We start from the raw sequence: 19,067 nt of genomic DNA, 5'->3' as shown, positions 1-19,067 counted from the left end.
GCAAAGTGGTGCAGCATATGCGGAGTAGCAATAGAGGAAGATCAATCTTGCTGCAGCATTTAAGAAGGATTAAAATGAGGATAGATGGGAGAGTGAAATGCAAGAGGCAGCTGCAGTAATCAAGATGAGAGAGTTTTGGTAGCATCTTGAGTAAGAAAAGGACATATTCTGTCAATTAGGTGGAAGAGGCAGGACTGGGAGAGACTCTATGTGAGGAATAAAGCAAAGGGCATAGTCAAGTGTGACACAAAGAGATCTATCTTAGAACACAAAGGAAATTGAGGTGTTATTGACATTGAGGACGATAGGAGGGGAGGCCGTGACTCTGGCAGGAAGGAGCCTAATAATTATTATTTTTATGCAACAACAGCCAAGGGATACCACAAGCCACTGGGAAGCTGATAGATGGCCAGTTGTTTTTTCTGCTTATAGTGACCTCCATGCCTCGCACAAAAACCTTAAGCACACAAGGACTAAACTATAGGGAGTTTTGAGGGCAAGTCAATGGCATGCATGTGGGGAGGTCTGATGGACATGTAAGGGGCATGATGGCCATTTTTGACTTTTGTTTAATCCTCCCCCTTCAACAGTTCCCTACATAGCGACTGGGGATGCGGTAGCAGCGTGACTAGTAATAGTCCTTTGAACCTTGTTCCACTAGACCTAGCAGCAAGGTAGGAGCTGTGCTTATACAATGATTATTGTCAACATTTTGACAATGTCCTATATTTTCACCCCCCCTAGGCAGTGCTCCCTTGGCAGTGCAGACATGCCACCTCAGTGGCGCAGTTTGTTTAAAAACAGGCAGTAAAAATACGAAATCTAGACACTGAGGCAAAATCTGGGCAGGCAGCAGAAACAAAGTTATTCAATAATGAGCAAAGGTCTGTATGAGTAATGAGAAACAGAGTAATAGTAGTCAGAAGTACCAGACTAGACTATCATTGAGCATGGAGCACACAGACTAGTTGAAATTGGCAAAACCAATCATGTGAGCACAGGTATGTGAAGAAATTGAGTTGCTTGCATTATTTTGTCAGGCAACAGGCATCCTGTTACCAGAGAAACCTGCTTTTGCAACTCCACTAAAGTCTATATAAGAGCACAGAGAAGTGAAACAACGTGTGGTCACAAAATATCTGGTGAGTGAATAACAGTATTTTCCACAAGTAAAAATAATGGATGTTTTACTCAGTATCCTGCAAGTCAATATCATGCAAGTGGTTTTCAAGCACAGCACCTGTTAGTAGACATTGCTTACACACTGTCCCACAGCCAGTGAATGAAACTAGACTATACCTACTCATTGGTATAAAGGCCAATGAATGATAAAATCAGCAGGACTTTAAAATGTATGTGGATATGGGCAGGCAGAGCCTGTGACATAGAGGGAGCTGGTAAGCTGTTCTGCCAGAAGATACCAATTATAACCTTACCAAAATGGAGACCAAGGGGCTGATGTTGGGTTGGTGGTTTGCCAGTTTGATTAATTTCAGAAATTTGTACTACTTGTGCTCACCAAAAATTAAGCAAGGTAAGGGAAGTTCAAAAGTAGAAGCTGTATCACATGCGGGTGCTTGTGAGCTGGTGCAGATATATTCTGCTGATGACGATGGTCATGATACATTTATTCTCATAGGCTGATTGCGGATTGACCTCTGAAGATATTAAATAATGATTTTGTGGATTATATTAAAATTATTCTTTTGACAGTTTCATTAGTACTTGAAAAGGAAGATTATAGCTCCTGTATTTTAGAGTTTGTTTTACTTAAATGAAACCTAATAGTGAATGTTAACAAACTTTTCTTGCGCTTATAACCTGAGTGTCAGTGTATGTGGGTGTGAGTGGATCTGATGAAGACCTACTGAAGAAGAGCTGTATGCATCTTGTGATGCCTCCTACTCAACATATGGGTGTAAATACGCTATTTTTATTTGCGGCTGTTTAGAGCTTTTTTTTACGTATATGCCTCCGATTCAGCATCAGGCGCCAAGATTCTGACAGACGTCTAATTATATTATTATTATTTTGAGCCAAGTTTGTTATGAATAGCCTCACTTATGTGCATAAGTGTTTAGAAGGGATCACTTATCTGAGCTGGAAAGAAGGGAGGAGATATAATAGATCTCTGTCCTTCCTCTTTCACATGTGAGTCAACCAGCATGCAGACAGTGTTTCTCTGCCCCTAGGTGGCGGTTTCTACCTCTGAAGAAACTGCCACATAGGGGCTGTTTTTCAGGGTTTGGACCTGGTCCCTTATCTGCAATGAAGGGCAATCTTAATGCTTCAGCATACCAAGTCATTTTGGACAATGCTATGTTTACAACTTTGTGGCAACAGTTTGGGGAAGGCCCATTTCTTTTCCAACATGACTGTGCCCAAGTGCACAAAGCAAGAACTACAAAGACATGGTTTGATGAGTTCGGTGTAGAAGAACGTGACTTGCCTACACAGAGTCATGAGCTCAGCCTCATCCAACACCTTTGGGATGAACTGGAACAGAGATTGTGAGCCAGGCCTCCTCGTCTTACATCAGTGCCTGACCTTATAAATGCTCTACAGAATGATTGGGCACAAATTCCCACATAAACACTCCAACATCTTGTGGAAAGCCTTCCAAGATGAGCGGAAGCAGTTATCACAGCAAAATGGGGACCAACTCCTATTAAAGTATATCTTTGAATACAATGTCATTACAGTCCCTGTTGGTGTAGTGGTCAAGTGTTCGAATAATTTTGTCTATATAGTGTATACTATAACTTCATTTCAAAGAAAAAATCCTTTGAGAATGTTTGTTCTTTTTATAGGTGTATATAATTTACTAATGCACACATATACTGGCCTAATTCCCCTTATAAACCACTGACACTGACTCAAGCCATGGAAACTAGTGTATTTGATGAGCCAAGTCTTTTAGGCATATTCAAATTTTTGACAGGAGTCTCTGCTAAAAATTTGTAATCAATTTGATTTCCTAGGGCCTCAGTGAGTCAATTCATATGGCCTTAGTAGGAGGATTTGTTTTCTTATTTTCTTATTCTTTAAAAAAAAGGAAACATCTGCAGTGAAATAACAGACAACAGAAAAATGTTGTGTTCTTCCTATAAATAACATCAGATAGTGTATCTAGGGAGGCCACCTGTGGAGACTGCACCACTGTAATGGTTGGCATACTTATCATAAATGTGAAAATCTTTGGGCATGTCCAAAAAACATGAAACTAGGAACTCCATGATGGAAATCACCTAAAACGGCACATCAATTCTAAGAAGACATGTTGGGGTGAATTATGTACAATGTATAAACATAAACTTTGTATACATATTACACTGAAACATCAAACACATGGTGATGACTGAAAGAAAGGTGCCTGACACCTTTCCCCAATCATCATCAGAATGACCATTTATCTTGATGCATCTCCATGGATTACAGCCAACAAATTTTATATATATGCATACAGACAAGAAATGGTATTAGACAGGTGAGTTGAAGAAATGACCTCATTTAGTTTAGATAATTGACCTGAGTCCATATATTGTGATGTAGCTGCAAGTAGTTGAAAAGCAGCCTTCCTAAACAGAAACCCAGAGATACTATTTACTCCAGTTTGCATGAATTTGGACACACTTTTGAAAATCATCAATTTTGCAAATTATAATTTCAAATTGCCAATTCTCTTTCATTTGCCAATTTGCTTCAGCAAATTGCTGTTCGCCTTACCGAATTCTCAAAATGTGTTTTTGTAAAGTGGAACTGGCTGTGAGCCTTTCCACTAAGCAAGGAATGCACTGAAAATGCCCCCTTTAATCTTATTTTACTAAACTTGCTCTGTAAAATTAAATGTAATTATTGGACGGATTGCAGTCAGCACTTTGAATTTTCTGTTGCACCTGGTAGTGTTGTTCATTGTAAATGACCTCCTTGGTGTTCGGGTCATCATATCTTATAGAAACATAGAATTTAATGGCATATAAGAATCACTTGGCCCATCTAGTCCGGCCATTTTTTTCAATAGGGTGCTGGTAAAAATGTAAAGAGTTACAGCAAAAATATTTAGCTATATATTAATATCTTATGGGACATATTTTGTACATGTGTCACAATATTTATTTTTCCAAAATCAATATAATGCCCCTACTCTTATTTATAATGTTATAGTATATTCTTTAACACAATGCACTTCTTGTCCCTGTGAATCTTGTGCAGAAGGGGGACGGGGGATTTAAGAGTTATTCATTGTTGATTAATTTTCACATCTTTGACTGACTGTGTTTTTCAATTTTAATTCGACTGGAAACACTGAACACATGTTAAGATAGTATACTACAACAAAGATATGAAAGTATTTAAATGGCAAATGTTGAGAATTCTACCCACTTGATATCCTTCTTCTACCAATACTCCAGTGGCTCTTAATCATTTCAATGCCAATTTTTCATAATTCAGCCCACTTGCCAACCTTCTTCTGCCAGTATTTCAGTGGATTATAAGGAAGTACTGAGAGATCAACTGTGGTGTGATTCCACCAATTTTTGATCTTGATTTTCAGAATTGGGTGCCGCTTCTTCCACTAAAAATAAAACCCCAAAAAACATCTGCATCCTACCCATCAAATGGAGTAGTTGGAGATTGTTAATAGATTTTCTTTTTCCTTGTGAGGGAGGCTTGGTAACAATTTGCTGAATTTCATTATTACATTTATTACCAGTGGCATAAGGTTGTTGTAAACACACTAATGCATTTTTTATTTAACATCATTTTTCTTTCTGCGTGAATGATTGAAGAGTTTGTGGAAGCTTTTTTGGCAATACTAACTGATTTTCAGATGCTGCAAATAAGTACCAATTTTCCATTTGTAGAATTGTAACACATACTTTGGTTGATATCAAAATGCATTGCCTATGTATTCCTATACCTACTATAGGATATAGAAAATAATTGCGAGTTATGGCGGTGTGTTTTTGAAAAAATACACTAGTTGAGAGTATAATGTGCATTTCTACACCTTGATAGCTAATGATAATTACAGAAAGCAATTGCATTTTGCCGCAGTCAGTGTTTTTGAGTAAGATTGTAAAATGTGTAATGGATAAATCAAGCAGGCAATGCAGCAGTACTGTTTCAATAGTCACAAAGCAAATCCAATGTGCACACAAGTGTACTGTAGTCTGGCTTAAATAATAGTCACAGAGAGCATGCACAGACATTTTTCACTAGTACGATTCAGAATGGAATAGTGTATAACAGGCCATAAATACTTTTTAAAAGACTTGTGTGGTGTGCCATTCATTGATGTTTGTTGATTAGCTTATTTGTGTTCAATGCTCTGTGATTAGCTGATTCTCCCAAGAGAGTTATTTATTCTGTAAGTATTTGGTGGGTTGAAATCAAATCAAGAATCAATCTATAAAGTTTGGCAGAATTTCACAATTTGCCAAAACGTTATGTTCATCTCTACTTTTAAAAAAGAATAATATCTACTCAGTGGATTAAAAATTACTGTTGAAATCTTCTTTGTTATAGAGCAGCTCTTAACTAACTGCAGTATTGGGTTTTGTGCAGGGTGCCACCAGGAACAGTATAAAGATAACCTGTTACCTACACAAGCACAATCAGCAAGCCCTTCAAATAATACTGCATATGAAGACAGTTATAGCTACATCCACTATTCAATATAGCCATATATAGCCTTATATAGTTAGGCTTTTTTTGTGATTTCACTCTTGTATTGAAAAATATGGGATAGGAGAACAAAAAAAATAGCTGTAAAGTATCTAATGCTTGCCTATACGTGAATAACATGGAGTTGTGCAATAAAGCTTTCCCATAAACTAAACCAATTTTTTTCTACCAAAGAATCATTTGAATCATGCATACTCGACATACTGATCCACAATAACAGCAACAACTAAAAACAAGCAATTATTTTAATCAGCAGAAAAAGAAACAAAATGTGTTGATTTTGTTTGTTTTGTTTGATAGGAAACTGGCACCTTTGTATTTTGCTTTCTACCAATTCATAAAATAGGCTTATAATGATTTTAAATCCCAAGCTCATAAGTCTCTACTGTATGTTCCAACTTAAAAATTCTAGGGAAAAAGCAAAACACTACAGAAAATATAACTAATGGAATATCTAGCAAGGACAAACACAGAGTATGAGAAAAATATATCTAAACCATTAATTTTAATTAAAAACAAGAATATAAAAGTAAACATACCCATGGAAAAAGGCAATAATCTCACCTTCAGAACAATTTTCTCCATGGTATCCAGTGTCCCGACAGTCACATCGTACATCTCCTTCCACCTCATCTCGGCATCTTCCTCCATTGAGGCAGGGGTTTGCTCCTCTGCACAATTGGGACTTCCCCTGTTCTTCCCTCCTCTCTTCCTCCACCTCTGTTCCTCCTACCCCTTGGCTTGCCAAAAGTTGTCCTGGCCTTCCCCCCAACCTTAGACCTTCCAATTCACCAAGAAAAGGTAGCTCATATTTGGCCCCATTCAAAGTTAAGGCTGATAAACGTAGATCAGATGGGAGACCACCAACAAAAAGGTCACTGCGAAGTATCATTTCTCTGCGCTTTGAGCGCACTTCTCCTGCTCCTCTTTCTCCATCTACAGCCAGCCAGCCTTCACGCCCATTGCCTCCAATTACTATGCCATGCCAGAGCCCATCTGATAGCAACCGAGGTAAGCGTACAACAGCAGGCTCTGAACAAGAGATGGAGAACCTCAATCGTGGACGCCCTCCATCCAAAGCTAACTCAAGAAAGTCACAGTCACCTTCATCATCTTGATAAAGGAGAAGGCCACGGCTGGCATTGGTCCGAAGCCGGAAAGTGAGGTCCTCTCCCCACCCACCATTACCACTGGCTAAAGTAGGACGAGAGTAACGGACCCATTGACCAGGTGCCCCATAAAACTGGAGGGAGAAGGAACGGAGGGGAAGGGAGAGCAGAGAAGATAGGTAAAGAAAGGACCACATGGATAATGGAGGTGGGAGAGTAAGAAGAGAGAAAGTAAAAGAGAAAGAAAATAGGGGTAGAGAATGAGTTCAAGAACTATCGGAAAAACAAAACCATATTGATTGTAACGAAGACAAGAAACAATTTATGTTAGTATGAGAAACGTTTAGGGAAAGCAATGTAAAGTGAAATTTATAAACATTAATGAGGTTTCAATAAAGAGATAAGAATAATTAAGATAGGGAAAACTAGAAAACTAAGGATAAAAAATAAAAAAATGAAGGAATTGGAAAGAAAAAACTGCAGATAGGGAAAGAAGGAAACAAGGAAGGGAAGGATGGAAGGGGAAAGAAAAAAGGGGAGGTTATCTTTACATTCCTGTCTTCGCAGTTGCCCTATTGAAGAGACAAGTAGATTCTGATAACTCAAAATGGTGCAAAAGACTCCCTTCCAAACTTACATGAGCCTTAAAGATTTCTATGTCTGTTTTTCCCCAACTTAACTAACAAGTCCCCCCCTGTTCCCTTCCTCCTTGTTTGTCCCTAGAATTTAAGCGTTTCACTGAGATAGGAGCACTATGAAGATGGTGTCTCAGGCACAGTGGGGTTCTTGACTTCTGGAAAAAATAGAGATAAGAAGTATGGTTAGAGAAAAAAATGTTTGTAACACATTATGAGTAAAAAAAAATTATTCTGTGCATATATATCTGGTTGTATGCTAACCTTGCATTCCAACCTGTGCAACACAAAACTGATTAACACATGCAATTAAGGTCTTAATTACTAATTTTACAATGATTCTGAACTCACAAAGCACAAATTATCACAAAAATACTAAAATACCTGATTTTATATTTTCTGTATTGCAATTATTCATATCTTAAAGTATATAGTGATAAAAATGTATATTCATCTCATATGTTTATTTCATTTTATATTTTTGCAATTTGCAAAGCATTATGGTTCATGTAGTCTTGATCTGTCGCTGAAATGCAATACCTCTTTTCCTCCTCTGATTCACTCACTTGCATCTCTTGGGAATAACCCCTCCCAAGATATGAAAAAAGATTAATTCCCATCCATCCTTCTCACCCCCCTCCGTGATCTCTCTTTAAGTAACTGACAGAAAAGTAATTTGTATACAGACTCCAATCTGCATCTCCTTAAATGCGAAAGCGCTAATTATTTAAAAAAAAAAAACCTTGCATGTTGAATATTATAGGAGAAAGAAGAAGGAGGGGTGGAAGAAGGGAGAGAGCTGTAAGGATGCTAAAAAAGGATAGTGGGTAAGTGCAAGGATGGTAGAAGAAAAACACTAGAATGAAATCACTAAACTGACAATGATTATTCTCATTGATCACTGAGATTTTCCTGAATTAGATAATGCAATAACAATGTGCTTATCATTATCGAAGAAACATGTATATAAATGTAAAAAACATTGCAAAGTGTCACAGGTGAAAAATTCACTTGGTTAAACATTATATTTTGCAGATTTCTTTCTTTCAACAGTTTTGTCCTTAAAGCATAATTATGCAGTGTCTTGTTCAGACATACAGGGCCTGATTCATCTTTAGATGTAAGTCCCATTGCATGCAGTATCTTGTGTGAAATAGCTCTGCGCATGCTCAGAAACAGACATTACGCCAGTGAACCCAATTGCACGCAATTCATGTCCAAATGCAAATGACACTTACAACGGCCTACCACTTGAAGGGTGAACCCAGGGAGTGAAGGGGTGGGCACACATAGGCAATGTACAGTAAAAGTGTGCCATGGTGGAGCGCATGCACATTCGTTTTATTCAATCTCTTAGGCACTTTATTATAGCCATAAAATTTTCACCAGCCAATTTAGAGTTGGACACGTTTACGATACGTGCAATTCAATATAAACCGTAATTGAGTGCACATGAAAATACATTTTAAGTTCATCAAGATACTGACACGAGCTGCGGAGGTGTCCCAAGCCGCCACGACTCACATCATACTAACAACCACTGTCCCATCGTCATGACGATCGGGACGTCACTTCCTTTCTTGTCGTTCCGATCTGGATGCTCTTCTATTATAATTAGCTAGGACTTAATTAATTAATTTGTCCCTGGGCCTGATTATTCACCGAGTGAGTGCCTGTTTCTTCATTGGCCATCTTGTGTATTTAAGGCAGGGAGATCTTAGCTTCCCTGCCGGTTATAGTGCTTGTGTAGACACGCGTTGCAATCCAGCTACCCTGCACATCCTAGATACTTGGCTGTGACCTGTTTTCTCTGTTGTGACCTTGGCTTATTTTCTGGACCCTGCTTGTTTGCCGGAGCCCTTTGGCCTTTTTGCTTGTTCCTGGATTTTACGAGTTTGCTACCAGCCCTGACCTTCAGCTTGTACCTTAAGCTTCCTGCTTGCTACAGACATAAGACCTAGGCCTGTTCCTGGTTTCCTCCAGTATTCTGGTTCCCTACCATGCGCTGCGGGTATCCTGATAAACTTCTATTACCATAGAGTTAAGTCCTCGGGGCATCTGAGTACCTCTGAACGCATCTTGTTCTACAGGATAGGTGGCTGCTAAAGGTGAATACCTCTACTACTCCAGAACTGGCCAAAAATCAAACAACTGGAGATTCCGTTTTCATGGACCCCAGCCAGACAACTTCCGGTCCTACCCAGGCGTTGTCTCAAGTTGTCCAGGATCTGTTCTACTGGCTGTCTCTTCAGGAGGTGGTGTCTAAGGCCTCACTGTCCAACAGGCAGATGAAAAAGGTAAACCAGTCCCTTGAACAATTTCTCCACTTGAACATCTCCAAATTTCTTGAACAAAATTTTTATTGATTTTTACAATGCACAAAGGTGAAAAATGGGTCAAGTCAACAGGTGCATGGGTACAGGTGCATATCACAGTCATAAGAAAGTCAAAAACACAAGGTCAAAGGGCAAAAATATGATCTAAGCTGAGGAAATTAACCCAAGCATACTGAGAGGTATCTATATGCCATGTTTTTTAGGGTAAGACATACAATTGGACGGAGGTTAGGGGGAGGAGACCCAGGGAAGAGAGGGTGGAAGAATTATGTCGGCCAGCGATGAATGAGCTGGCATCTCCATAGTGATTGGTTTATGGTGACTAAACTGCCTGGAAAGTATTGAGGGTATTGTGAAGTGTCGTTGCTATGCTCACTATATGCTCTGAATAGTACTGGAGATAGTAGGTGGGGTGATGTTTTTCCAGTTGGCGGCTATGAGATATGTTGGGCCTGATGTGCTGCAGCCCCAGGCATTTCCACAAAAATCGGCCCAAGCCAGCCAGGAGGAATTGCTATTTTTATCCCTTCATTTTATTTTTGTTTTTACTTTTTCTGCACCACCTGGGGGAGGGGGGTCAGGACAATGAGCGATACCTGGTGCCACTGACAGTTACCTATGTTTGACCATTTGAAGTCTGCTCAGATGTATAAACACTTGAAGAAAAATAAGTTATATGTAACAAAGCTTATACATTACCCATTTTGAGGTAAGAAAATGACCAATAATCCAGCTAATAATCACATTCTCACACATTAACTCTACAGTTTGTATCAATAAAATTCATATTTTACTTTCTGTATTGTTTGCTGGTATCTGCGTTGTGAGTCGGTCGCAAGAGTGCTCTGTATTGTGTGGCAGTCAAAAGGGTGCTATGTATTTTGCGGTGGTCACAAGGGTACTGTGTGGTCTTCTGCTGCTGTGGCTCATCAACTTGAACGTTGGATGTGATGAGCATTAAGAGATGCTTTTCTGCATACCACCCATGGTTAATTGTGCTACTGCGAAATTCCTGTCAGCTGGACAGGGCCGCCGTTTTTTTTTCTTTTTTTCGCGCGCGCGCACCCTCCGCCGGGGGGGTGGGGGGCGCCGCTGGTGTTCAGTGGGGAGCAGGGTAGTGGGAGAAAAAAAAAAACCACAGATACTCATCTGTGATGACAGCGCCGGCATCCCTCCTTCTTCCTCTCTGCACTATTTACACTGAGTGTCAGGCGTGGCATCTTCAAGTCACGCCTGACACTCAGTGAGGAACTGTGCAGAGAGGAAGAAGACAGAAGAAAAGAGAAGGGAAGAGAGGGAAAAAAGCTAATACAAAGGTAAGTAAATGAAAAGAGAAAGTCACACCATGAGGAAAAAGTAGGGACGAGAGACACAGACACCATGAGGGAAAAGAGGCACAGACACCATGAGGAAAAGTAGGGAAGAGAGGCACAGACACCATGAGGAAAATGTAGGGAAGAGAGGCACAGACACCATGATGAAAAAGTAGCAAAAGAGGCACAGACACCATGAGGAAAAAGTAGGAAAAAAGGCACAGACACCATGAGGAAAAAGTAGGGAAGAGAGGCACAGACACCATGAGGAAAAAGTAGGAAAAGAGGCACAGACACCATGAGGAAAAAGTAGGAAAAGAGGCACAGACACCATGAGGAAAAAGTAGGGAAGAGAGGCACAGTCACCATGAGGAAAAAGTAGGAAAAGAGGCACAGTCACCATGAGGAAAAAATAGGAAAAGAGGCACAGACACCATGAGGAAAAAGTAGGAAAAGAGGCACAGTCACCATGAAGAAAAAGTAGGAAAAGAGGCACAGTCACCATGAGGAAAAAGTAGGAAAAGAGGCACAGACACCATGAGGAAAAAGTAGGAAAAGAGGCATAGACACCATGAGGAAAAAGTAGGGAAGAGAGGCACAGACACCATGAGGAAAAAGTAGGAAAAGAGGCACAGACACCATGAGGAAAAAGTAGGGAAGAGAGGCACAGTATGAAGAAAAAGGGGGGGGGAGGAGAAAGTCACGGAGTGATGGAGAGGGGGTGTAGGATGGCACAGTGTGATAATGGGGAGCCAGGTGAAGGGGGAAAAGCAGCATGGAGGGCGCAGTGTGATCATAAGGGGACAAAACATGGTGATTAAGGGGCACAGTAATGTGTGTGTGATGGTACAGGGGTCTTGTGGCAATGTAGTGTGAGGTAGGTGGTGGCTAATTAATGGGTGCAAGTTTGTTTGTGGGGTAATGGTTGGGCAATTTTATAGTGCAGACTATTATTTTAAGATGGGGTGGTTTGGGGGCTACTGAATGTGGGGGAGAATGAGGTCACTCTATTAAATGTGACTATGAATTATTTAATGTCAGTTATAAGTATATTTCTGAAATGTAAATACTATTAATTTATTGCTGGGGCTGTTTGTAGGGAGGGAAATAGGTTTATTTATTAAATGTGAATACTGTTATTTTAATGTTGGGGTTGGAAGAAGGCCTAATTATTAATCGTGGGTGCTATTGATTTAACGCCGGGGCTGGCTGTCATTTTCTAAATGTACCCATTTTTTTTTTTCCAAATAGGGCCCCCAACATTCCAGAATCCAGAAAAGCTGCAACTAAAGACACCTGCAGCCACAGGTGGGGAAAGTGAGAAGAACAGATAGGACAGTCTGTGAAATGTTGTGATTCTAGTAGGGACAATACCAATATTTGGTGAGTGTGTGTGTGTGTATATATATATATATATATATATATATATATATATATATATATATATATATATATATATTAGTGGCCCCCTTAACTTACCTGAACCTAACTCATTAAGTTCAGTGATTTTTTTTTTCATTGCCATGGGCCCCCTTTTCCCCTGGGCCCCCGGGCACCTGCCCATTGTGCGCAGTTGGAAAGATGGCCCTGGTTCATTGGGGGGGGAGGGGTGATCATCGGGGGGGCCCTGCCTGCTTCATTTGTACTGGGCCCCATGATTTCTGATGGCGGCCCTGCAGCTGGAACCAGGCTGGCCATTCTGCTCTGAACTCTCTCATTAACAAGGTGTTTCCTCCCACAGAAATGCTGTTAACGGGATGTTTTTTGTTGTCCATACTTATTCTGTTTTTATGTGTGGTAGTAAGTTGTATGAGTTGTAACTCTCACTGTCTGGTGTTGTGTCAAGGTAATTTTATTTTTATTTTGCATTTTAGAAAAAATATTATTAGTAATACAGAGGGGAAACGTAGAAATGACGTACCCTTTCTTGTACTTCACTAGTAGATTTCTTTCTTTTATTTTAGGACTGGGACTGATACCCTGCACAAGAACTTTGAGTAATCCACAGCACAAAAACTGGGACTGGTCCACAGCACAATAAATGGATAGGTACACATAGCAGTGAAGCAATCTCCATGTATATCAGAGATGAAATACCATATATGTATATATAATATATATATATATATATATATATAGAGAGAGAGAGAGAGAGAGAGAGAGAGAGAGAGTAAAGATTTCTGTCTTCCACAAAAAATATATTGCGTCTTTATTGCAGGGCAAAAGTGGCTCGCATCTAACAGTAGTTTTTCTTCGTTTGAGTAAATGTATTATTTATTGCAGTCAAGGGTAACGTGCAGCCCTTGAAGTGTATCAGGTTGCCCATCACTGGTTTACTGCAAGCTCCCATTGTTTGTATGAAATCTACATCCCTATTCTTCTTAACAAAAATTTCACAATTTTTTCACTGTTAACCATCTTTTACTTTCCCGCTAAGGAAGACATATCTATAGAAAGTGTTGTGCAGAATGTGTGTTATGTGTATTTTCGATTTGGAATATTTTAAGACCAAATTTTCTTCATAGTTGTTTGCAAGTCAAATAGTATTTGTTTATCGTAAAATAAATCTGTCCAGCTTTACGGAAGTCAAACATTTATACGTAATGAGTTATTTTTATGAAATAGAGTATTTGTAATGCTAGATGACATGATTGTGTTTGATTTGCTTAGGGGGGAAGGAAGATGTTGTTAGAGTAATAGACAGAGGAGTTTAAATACCAGAGTTCAATGGTTACTGATTGTTTAACTGCCCACATTATAAGTTACCACAGTTTGCAGTAGGGATGCTGTTGAGATGATTGCTCTGACTCTTATGAATGTTTAATGTTAAGACAGCTACTGTATATTAGAACGTTTGCTTCTTTTATATGTACATTGAGCTGAACATGTTATGTTGCTTTTCATTAGTGCTAAGTGTCCATAATAATTTGGACCTCACCACTGGAGATGTTGGATAGCAATAATCCAGAGCAGACATGTACTCCATTGCAAACCTATTATCTTCTTGTGCAAAGCTGTACATATCACTGCAAGACTTGGTGAAGAGACAGGAGCACACCCATTATGTCACAGCAGGAGAAAAGCAGCTTTTCCACCACTCCTTTGTAAATATTTCCCAATATAAATCTATGCAATACACCCAAATGAGAGACACTTGGCACTGAAAGAGGTTTGATAATTAAAAGGGGACTATCCAGTTAAAAATTTAGGAAATATGGAAAATATCAGCTGTTTCTTACATTTCTTATTGGCAATATCCTAAAAAAATATTTGTTCTAGTATGCATCACAATCATCATTTATTTATATAGCGCCACTAATACCACATCGCTGTACAGGGAACTCACTCACATCAGTCCCTACCTCATAGGAACTTACAGTCTAAATTCCCTAACATACAGACATACACACAAACATAGCGACAGAGACTAGGGTCAATTTAAGAGCTGCCAATTAACCTACTATAGAAAATAAAAAGGAAGCACCGGTACAACTGTAATTAAATTTAATAAATATAAACAATAAAAAGCCTACATAGGCAATGCACATATAGATATCAATGCTGACTAGAAGCCCGCAGAATAGATTACGACCAAAATTACAAGTAGGAAATGAGTCACCAGTAAAAAATGGCAAATGAAATAAACTGGTATCCCAGTATAGGCATTATAATATATAAAACACTCAGTATCAACATTATGTGTGCATTACTAACTATTTAACACACAGTGGTCCGGACCACACAAATAAAGCCAATAAAACAGATGTTAATATAAACCGTGGCGAGTCTCCTACACAGAAATAAGGACACCCGGATTCCATCTTCAGTCTGACGGCGGAGCAAGAAGAAAGAGGACGTGATCAAGCCCAGAAGCAAGGAAGACAGTGGAGAGCATCAGTGGCGGCAGAGAGTCCTTGTCAGGGCTAAGAGCGCCGCTGCTACCTGAAGATCGTTGCGATCAAGCCCAGAAGACCGCGGCAGAACCCTGAAGCGGCGGCAGTGGGGATGGAGTCCAGTTGAAGATCCCCGAAGACCAGGGATGTAAGTCAGGCCCTTCCAGTGGCGGATCCAGGGGGGGGCGATCGCCCCCCCTAGCAGGGGCTTGCTGCCGACAGCTGCACACTGTGCAGGTCCGTTCGGCAGTGACAGTGTGCTGCCCGGCTGCTCTGATTGTGTTTTAAACACAATCAGAGCAGCGGGGCAGCACACTGTCACTGCCGAGCGGACCTGCACATACTGTGCAGCCGCCGGCAGCCTTAGAAATCAGAAAGGGGGCGGGGCCTAAATCCCCCCCCCCCCTGAAATCGCCCCGGGTAAAGTTATTGTCTAGATCTGCCCCTGGGCCCTTCTGGGCACCACCACTACCAGACCCCTGCATAACGCAACCTATATTAAGGGCACAAGGCCCTGGGGCACTTTTGGGCACTAGGCCCGTGGCAACAGTTAGGGGCACAAGGCCCAGTGTTAATTGGTCACAATGCCCATATAGGTAGTTAGGGGCTTTAAGCCCATTGTAGCAAAAGGGCGCAAGGCCCTAGGTAGTGGGCTAGAGCCCATAGTCAGGTAAGACCACAAGGCCTCGTCAGGGGGCATACAGCCCATAGTTGATAGGGCACAAGGTCCTAGGTAGGGGCATAAAGCCCATAGTGAAGAGCACAAGGCCCTAGTTAGTGGGCTCAGAGCCCAAGGCAGTGGGGGTAAGAGGCCCATAGTCAGGGCACAAGGCCCTGTAGGTAACTGGGCCTAGAGCCCATAGTGTGCAAAGTGCACAAGGCCCTGAGGTAGAACGGGCATGAGACCCCATAGCTAGAGTAGGGTGTAGTCCCTGTGTGTTGTGAGTATGCTAGGTGATAGTTCCAGGCAACAGTAGAGCAGAAGGCTCCTGTTAGTGACATAGTAAACCACCCATTTGAGTTCCAGGGGGCGTCCCTTTTGGGTGCTCCAGTTCTAAGATCCGGCAGGGTCCCTGGCAGTTCCAGACTGGGGCGACGGTCTGCTTGGGTGAAATCGGCCATTTTGAGTTCCGGTAGTGACGACTGGCGGTTCCGTGCGGAAACTGACACTCCGGTGAGCCTCAGTTGTGCTACATGCGACTGGTCCTTGGTATTCTGTGAGTGACCCCATAGTTAGAAAATAGTTTTCTCGGTACGACCTGGGTGAGGGTTTTAGGAACAGAACATCTCTCTGGAGTAGGGCGTGAACACTGGCTGGTGTTCCCCGTAGGCAGAGGGAGGAGGCTTAGGAAGTACACTACACCCAGTTTATAGTAAAGTTGCGTTCCTGACCATTGGTTGCTAGTTTGTTTTAGGGTCAGTTAATTACACCTCAACCTTTATTAAATACAGCCACTATTTATTTTGTTTTTCTGAAACCATGTTAGTATGGAAGGGTCTCCTACAGATGAGGACCACCTTTTATGAAGTAATAGATCAAGGGTTGGGGTGGGGTATAGATGTAGCTTACCTACATTTTATTAAGACGTTTAACACTGTCCCACATTGCTGACTGTTAAATAAACTCGAAAACTGGGGATTTGATCTAGGGGGTATATTTACTAAACTGCGGGTTTGAAAAAGTGGAGATGTTGCCTATAGCAACCAATCAGATTCTAGCTGTTATTTTGTTGACTGTACTCAACAAATGATAACTTGAATCTGATTGGTTGCTATAGGCAACATCTCAATGTTTTCAAACCTGCAGTTTAATAAATATACTCCTAAGATGGTTGAATGGATAATATCTTGGTTGAATAGAAAACAGAGAGTTGTAGTAAATGGAGTGCATTCACAGGAGGGAAAGGTTGCCAGTGGAATATCCCAGGGATCGGATCTGTTCTTCGACCAGTGCTTTTTAATATCTTTATTGGTGCCATTGCAAATGATATTGAAGGAAAAGTATGCCTTTTTGCAGATGACGCAAAGATATGCAACAGAGTAGACACACCAGGAGGGGTAAATCAATGATTGATTGTCTGGGTAGAATTGAAAAATGGTCAAGAGTGTGTCAACTATAGTTTAATGCCAAAATATGCTCTTGGGTCTCAAAAACCCAAAGGCTAAATATTTTATTAATGACACTATAATGGAAACTACTGAGGAGGAAAGGGCTATAGAAGTCACTATTTAAGGTGACTTAAAGGCAGATAAGCAATGAAACAAAGCAATGAGAAAGGCAAATCAGATGCTTTGTTGCATAGGGAGAGGAATCTGTAGTAAAAAAGTTTTCAGGTCTGGAGGCCATGGGCCTGATTCATTAAGGAAAGGAAAGCCAAAAAAGAACAACTTTGCACCTTGGCAAGACAATGTTGCATTGGAGGGAGAGGTCATTTTAAAATGTGATGCCAGATTTATAGTTGTGTTAAGGCATGTCATAGATCAACTCTAAATTTCAGTGTAACCCTAAACCTATCAAGTATTTGTGTGCAACATGAAAAAACAGTCAGTATTTAACTTATGTGCAAATTATAAACTAATTTGCACCCCTTGCATTGTAACATGGTTTGGCCAGAAGAAAACTTACTCCTTTTTTACCTTACTTTCCTTAGTGAATCAGGCCCCATATCTCCAGAAGGATATAAATGTATTGAGAATGTACAAAGAAGGGCAACTAAAATGATGCATGGCTTAAAGCACAAAACTTACCTTGAAAGACTAAAAGATCTTAATATGTACAGATTGGAGCAGGGAAAGAAGGGAATGAAGGGAAAGGGGGTGGGGGGCATGTTCGAAACTTTCAAATACATCAAGGGTTTTAACAAGGTACAGGATGGAAACATTCTTCAAAGGGTGATAAGTATTAAAACACATGAACGTGCTCTGAAACTGGAGGGAAGTAAGTTCAGAAGAAATCTGAGGAAAAGCTACTTCATAGAAAGGCCAGTGGATAAGTAGAATAGCCTCCCATCAGAGGTGGTAGAGGCTAATACAGAAGAGCAGTTTAAACGTCCTTGGGATAGACAAAAGAATATCCTTACAAAGAACTAAGGATCAAATAGGGTTAAGCTTACCATAGATTAAAAAATGGGCAGACTAAATTGGCCAAGTAGTTTTTATTTGCCATCAAATTCTATGTTTCTATGTTTATGAACAAACTTGGATTTAATTGTTTAAATTGCATTGGGACAGCAGTGTATCATTTTGTATGAATGATTACATAAATTACTATTTTTTGTCATACTGTCTAAATGCTTAAGTAAGCAGCTCCTTCCTTACACTGAAGTATCACTGTCCTGAACATGCTCTTACATAATGATCAGGAATACAGTGAACAACAGTATGCCATATAACAAAAAAACATAATGAAAGAACAAAAGGATGGAGATAGAAAAAAATATATAAATTTTTAAAGTGCTTGAACATGGGACAAGTGAATGTAAATGAATTGTCAAATCTGTACAAAATATGTATTATTTAATTTCATTTTCAAACTTTTAAAATATTAATTGAACAGCCTTAAATTGGAAGCCTTATGCAAATTAGACACTGGTTTATTTATAGTCTACATCTCCTCATTGGTTGATGGTTTTAATTAGCTTTCACAGGCTAATTATCCAATCAAATTAAAACAGCACCTGTTCTGATTCTTGATTACAGATCTGAATAGTAGAGGGGATCCCCCAGCAATCCCAAAGTGTAAAAGCAGGAAGTGTCCTGCACTACAGAGCCCAGGATTCTTTGCAAAATTAGAGAAAATTGAGATCTGAATGCAGTGTGGATGCAGGTCATGAGAAAGATTGGAACAAATGGAATTACAAAACTGAAATCAGTGGTAGATTTAATAAACATTCTAAAAAAGGAAAAGTGGAGGTGTTGTCAGTACCAACCAACCAGATTTTAAAATATAATAGAGTGGGTGGATGTCATAATACTGATGACCGCTATGCTCATTTTGCTCTGGTAAACCAGCTGGGAGTATACAGTCATGGCCAAAAGATTTGAGAATGACACAAATATTATTTTTCACAGTCTGCTGCCTAGTTTTTAAGAT

The 19,067-nt window shown here is 40.2% G+C and overlaps 1 protein-coding gene across 16 annotated transcripts in view; it reads right to left on the bottom strand.

Annotated features, from left to right (window-relative positions):
- Positions 1-19,067, bottom strand: part of NRXN2 (neurexin 2) — a 725,960-nt gene that overhangs the window by 570,657 nt on the left and 136,236 nt on the right. For all 16 annotated transcript variants that reach the window (XM_075188775.1, XM_075188784.1, XM_075188781.1 and 13 more), the window contains exon 3: positions 6,253-7,590. In XM_075188775.1, coding sequence (XP_075044876.1) covers positions 6,253-6,994 — 742 coding nt within the window. In that variant the 5' untranslated portion in view covers positions 6,995-7,590. The remainder of the gene's footprint in view (positions 1-6,252; positions 7,591-19,067) is intronic.

Source organism: Mixophyes fleayi, chromosome 10, assembly GCF_038048845.1.
Source record: "Mixophyes fleayi isolate aMixFle1 chromosome 10, aMixFle1.hap1, whole genome shotgun sequence".
In the NCBI taxonomy this organism is placed as follows: domain Eukaryota; kingdom Metazoa; phylum Chordata; class Amphibia; order Anura; family Limnodynastidae; genus Mixophyes; species Mixophyes fleayi.
Note: the sequence above shows the minus strand (reverse complement) of the source record. Positions and strands in the feature narration are given on the sequence as shown.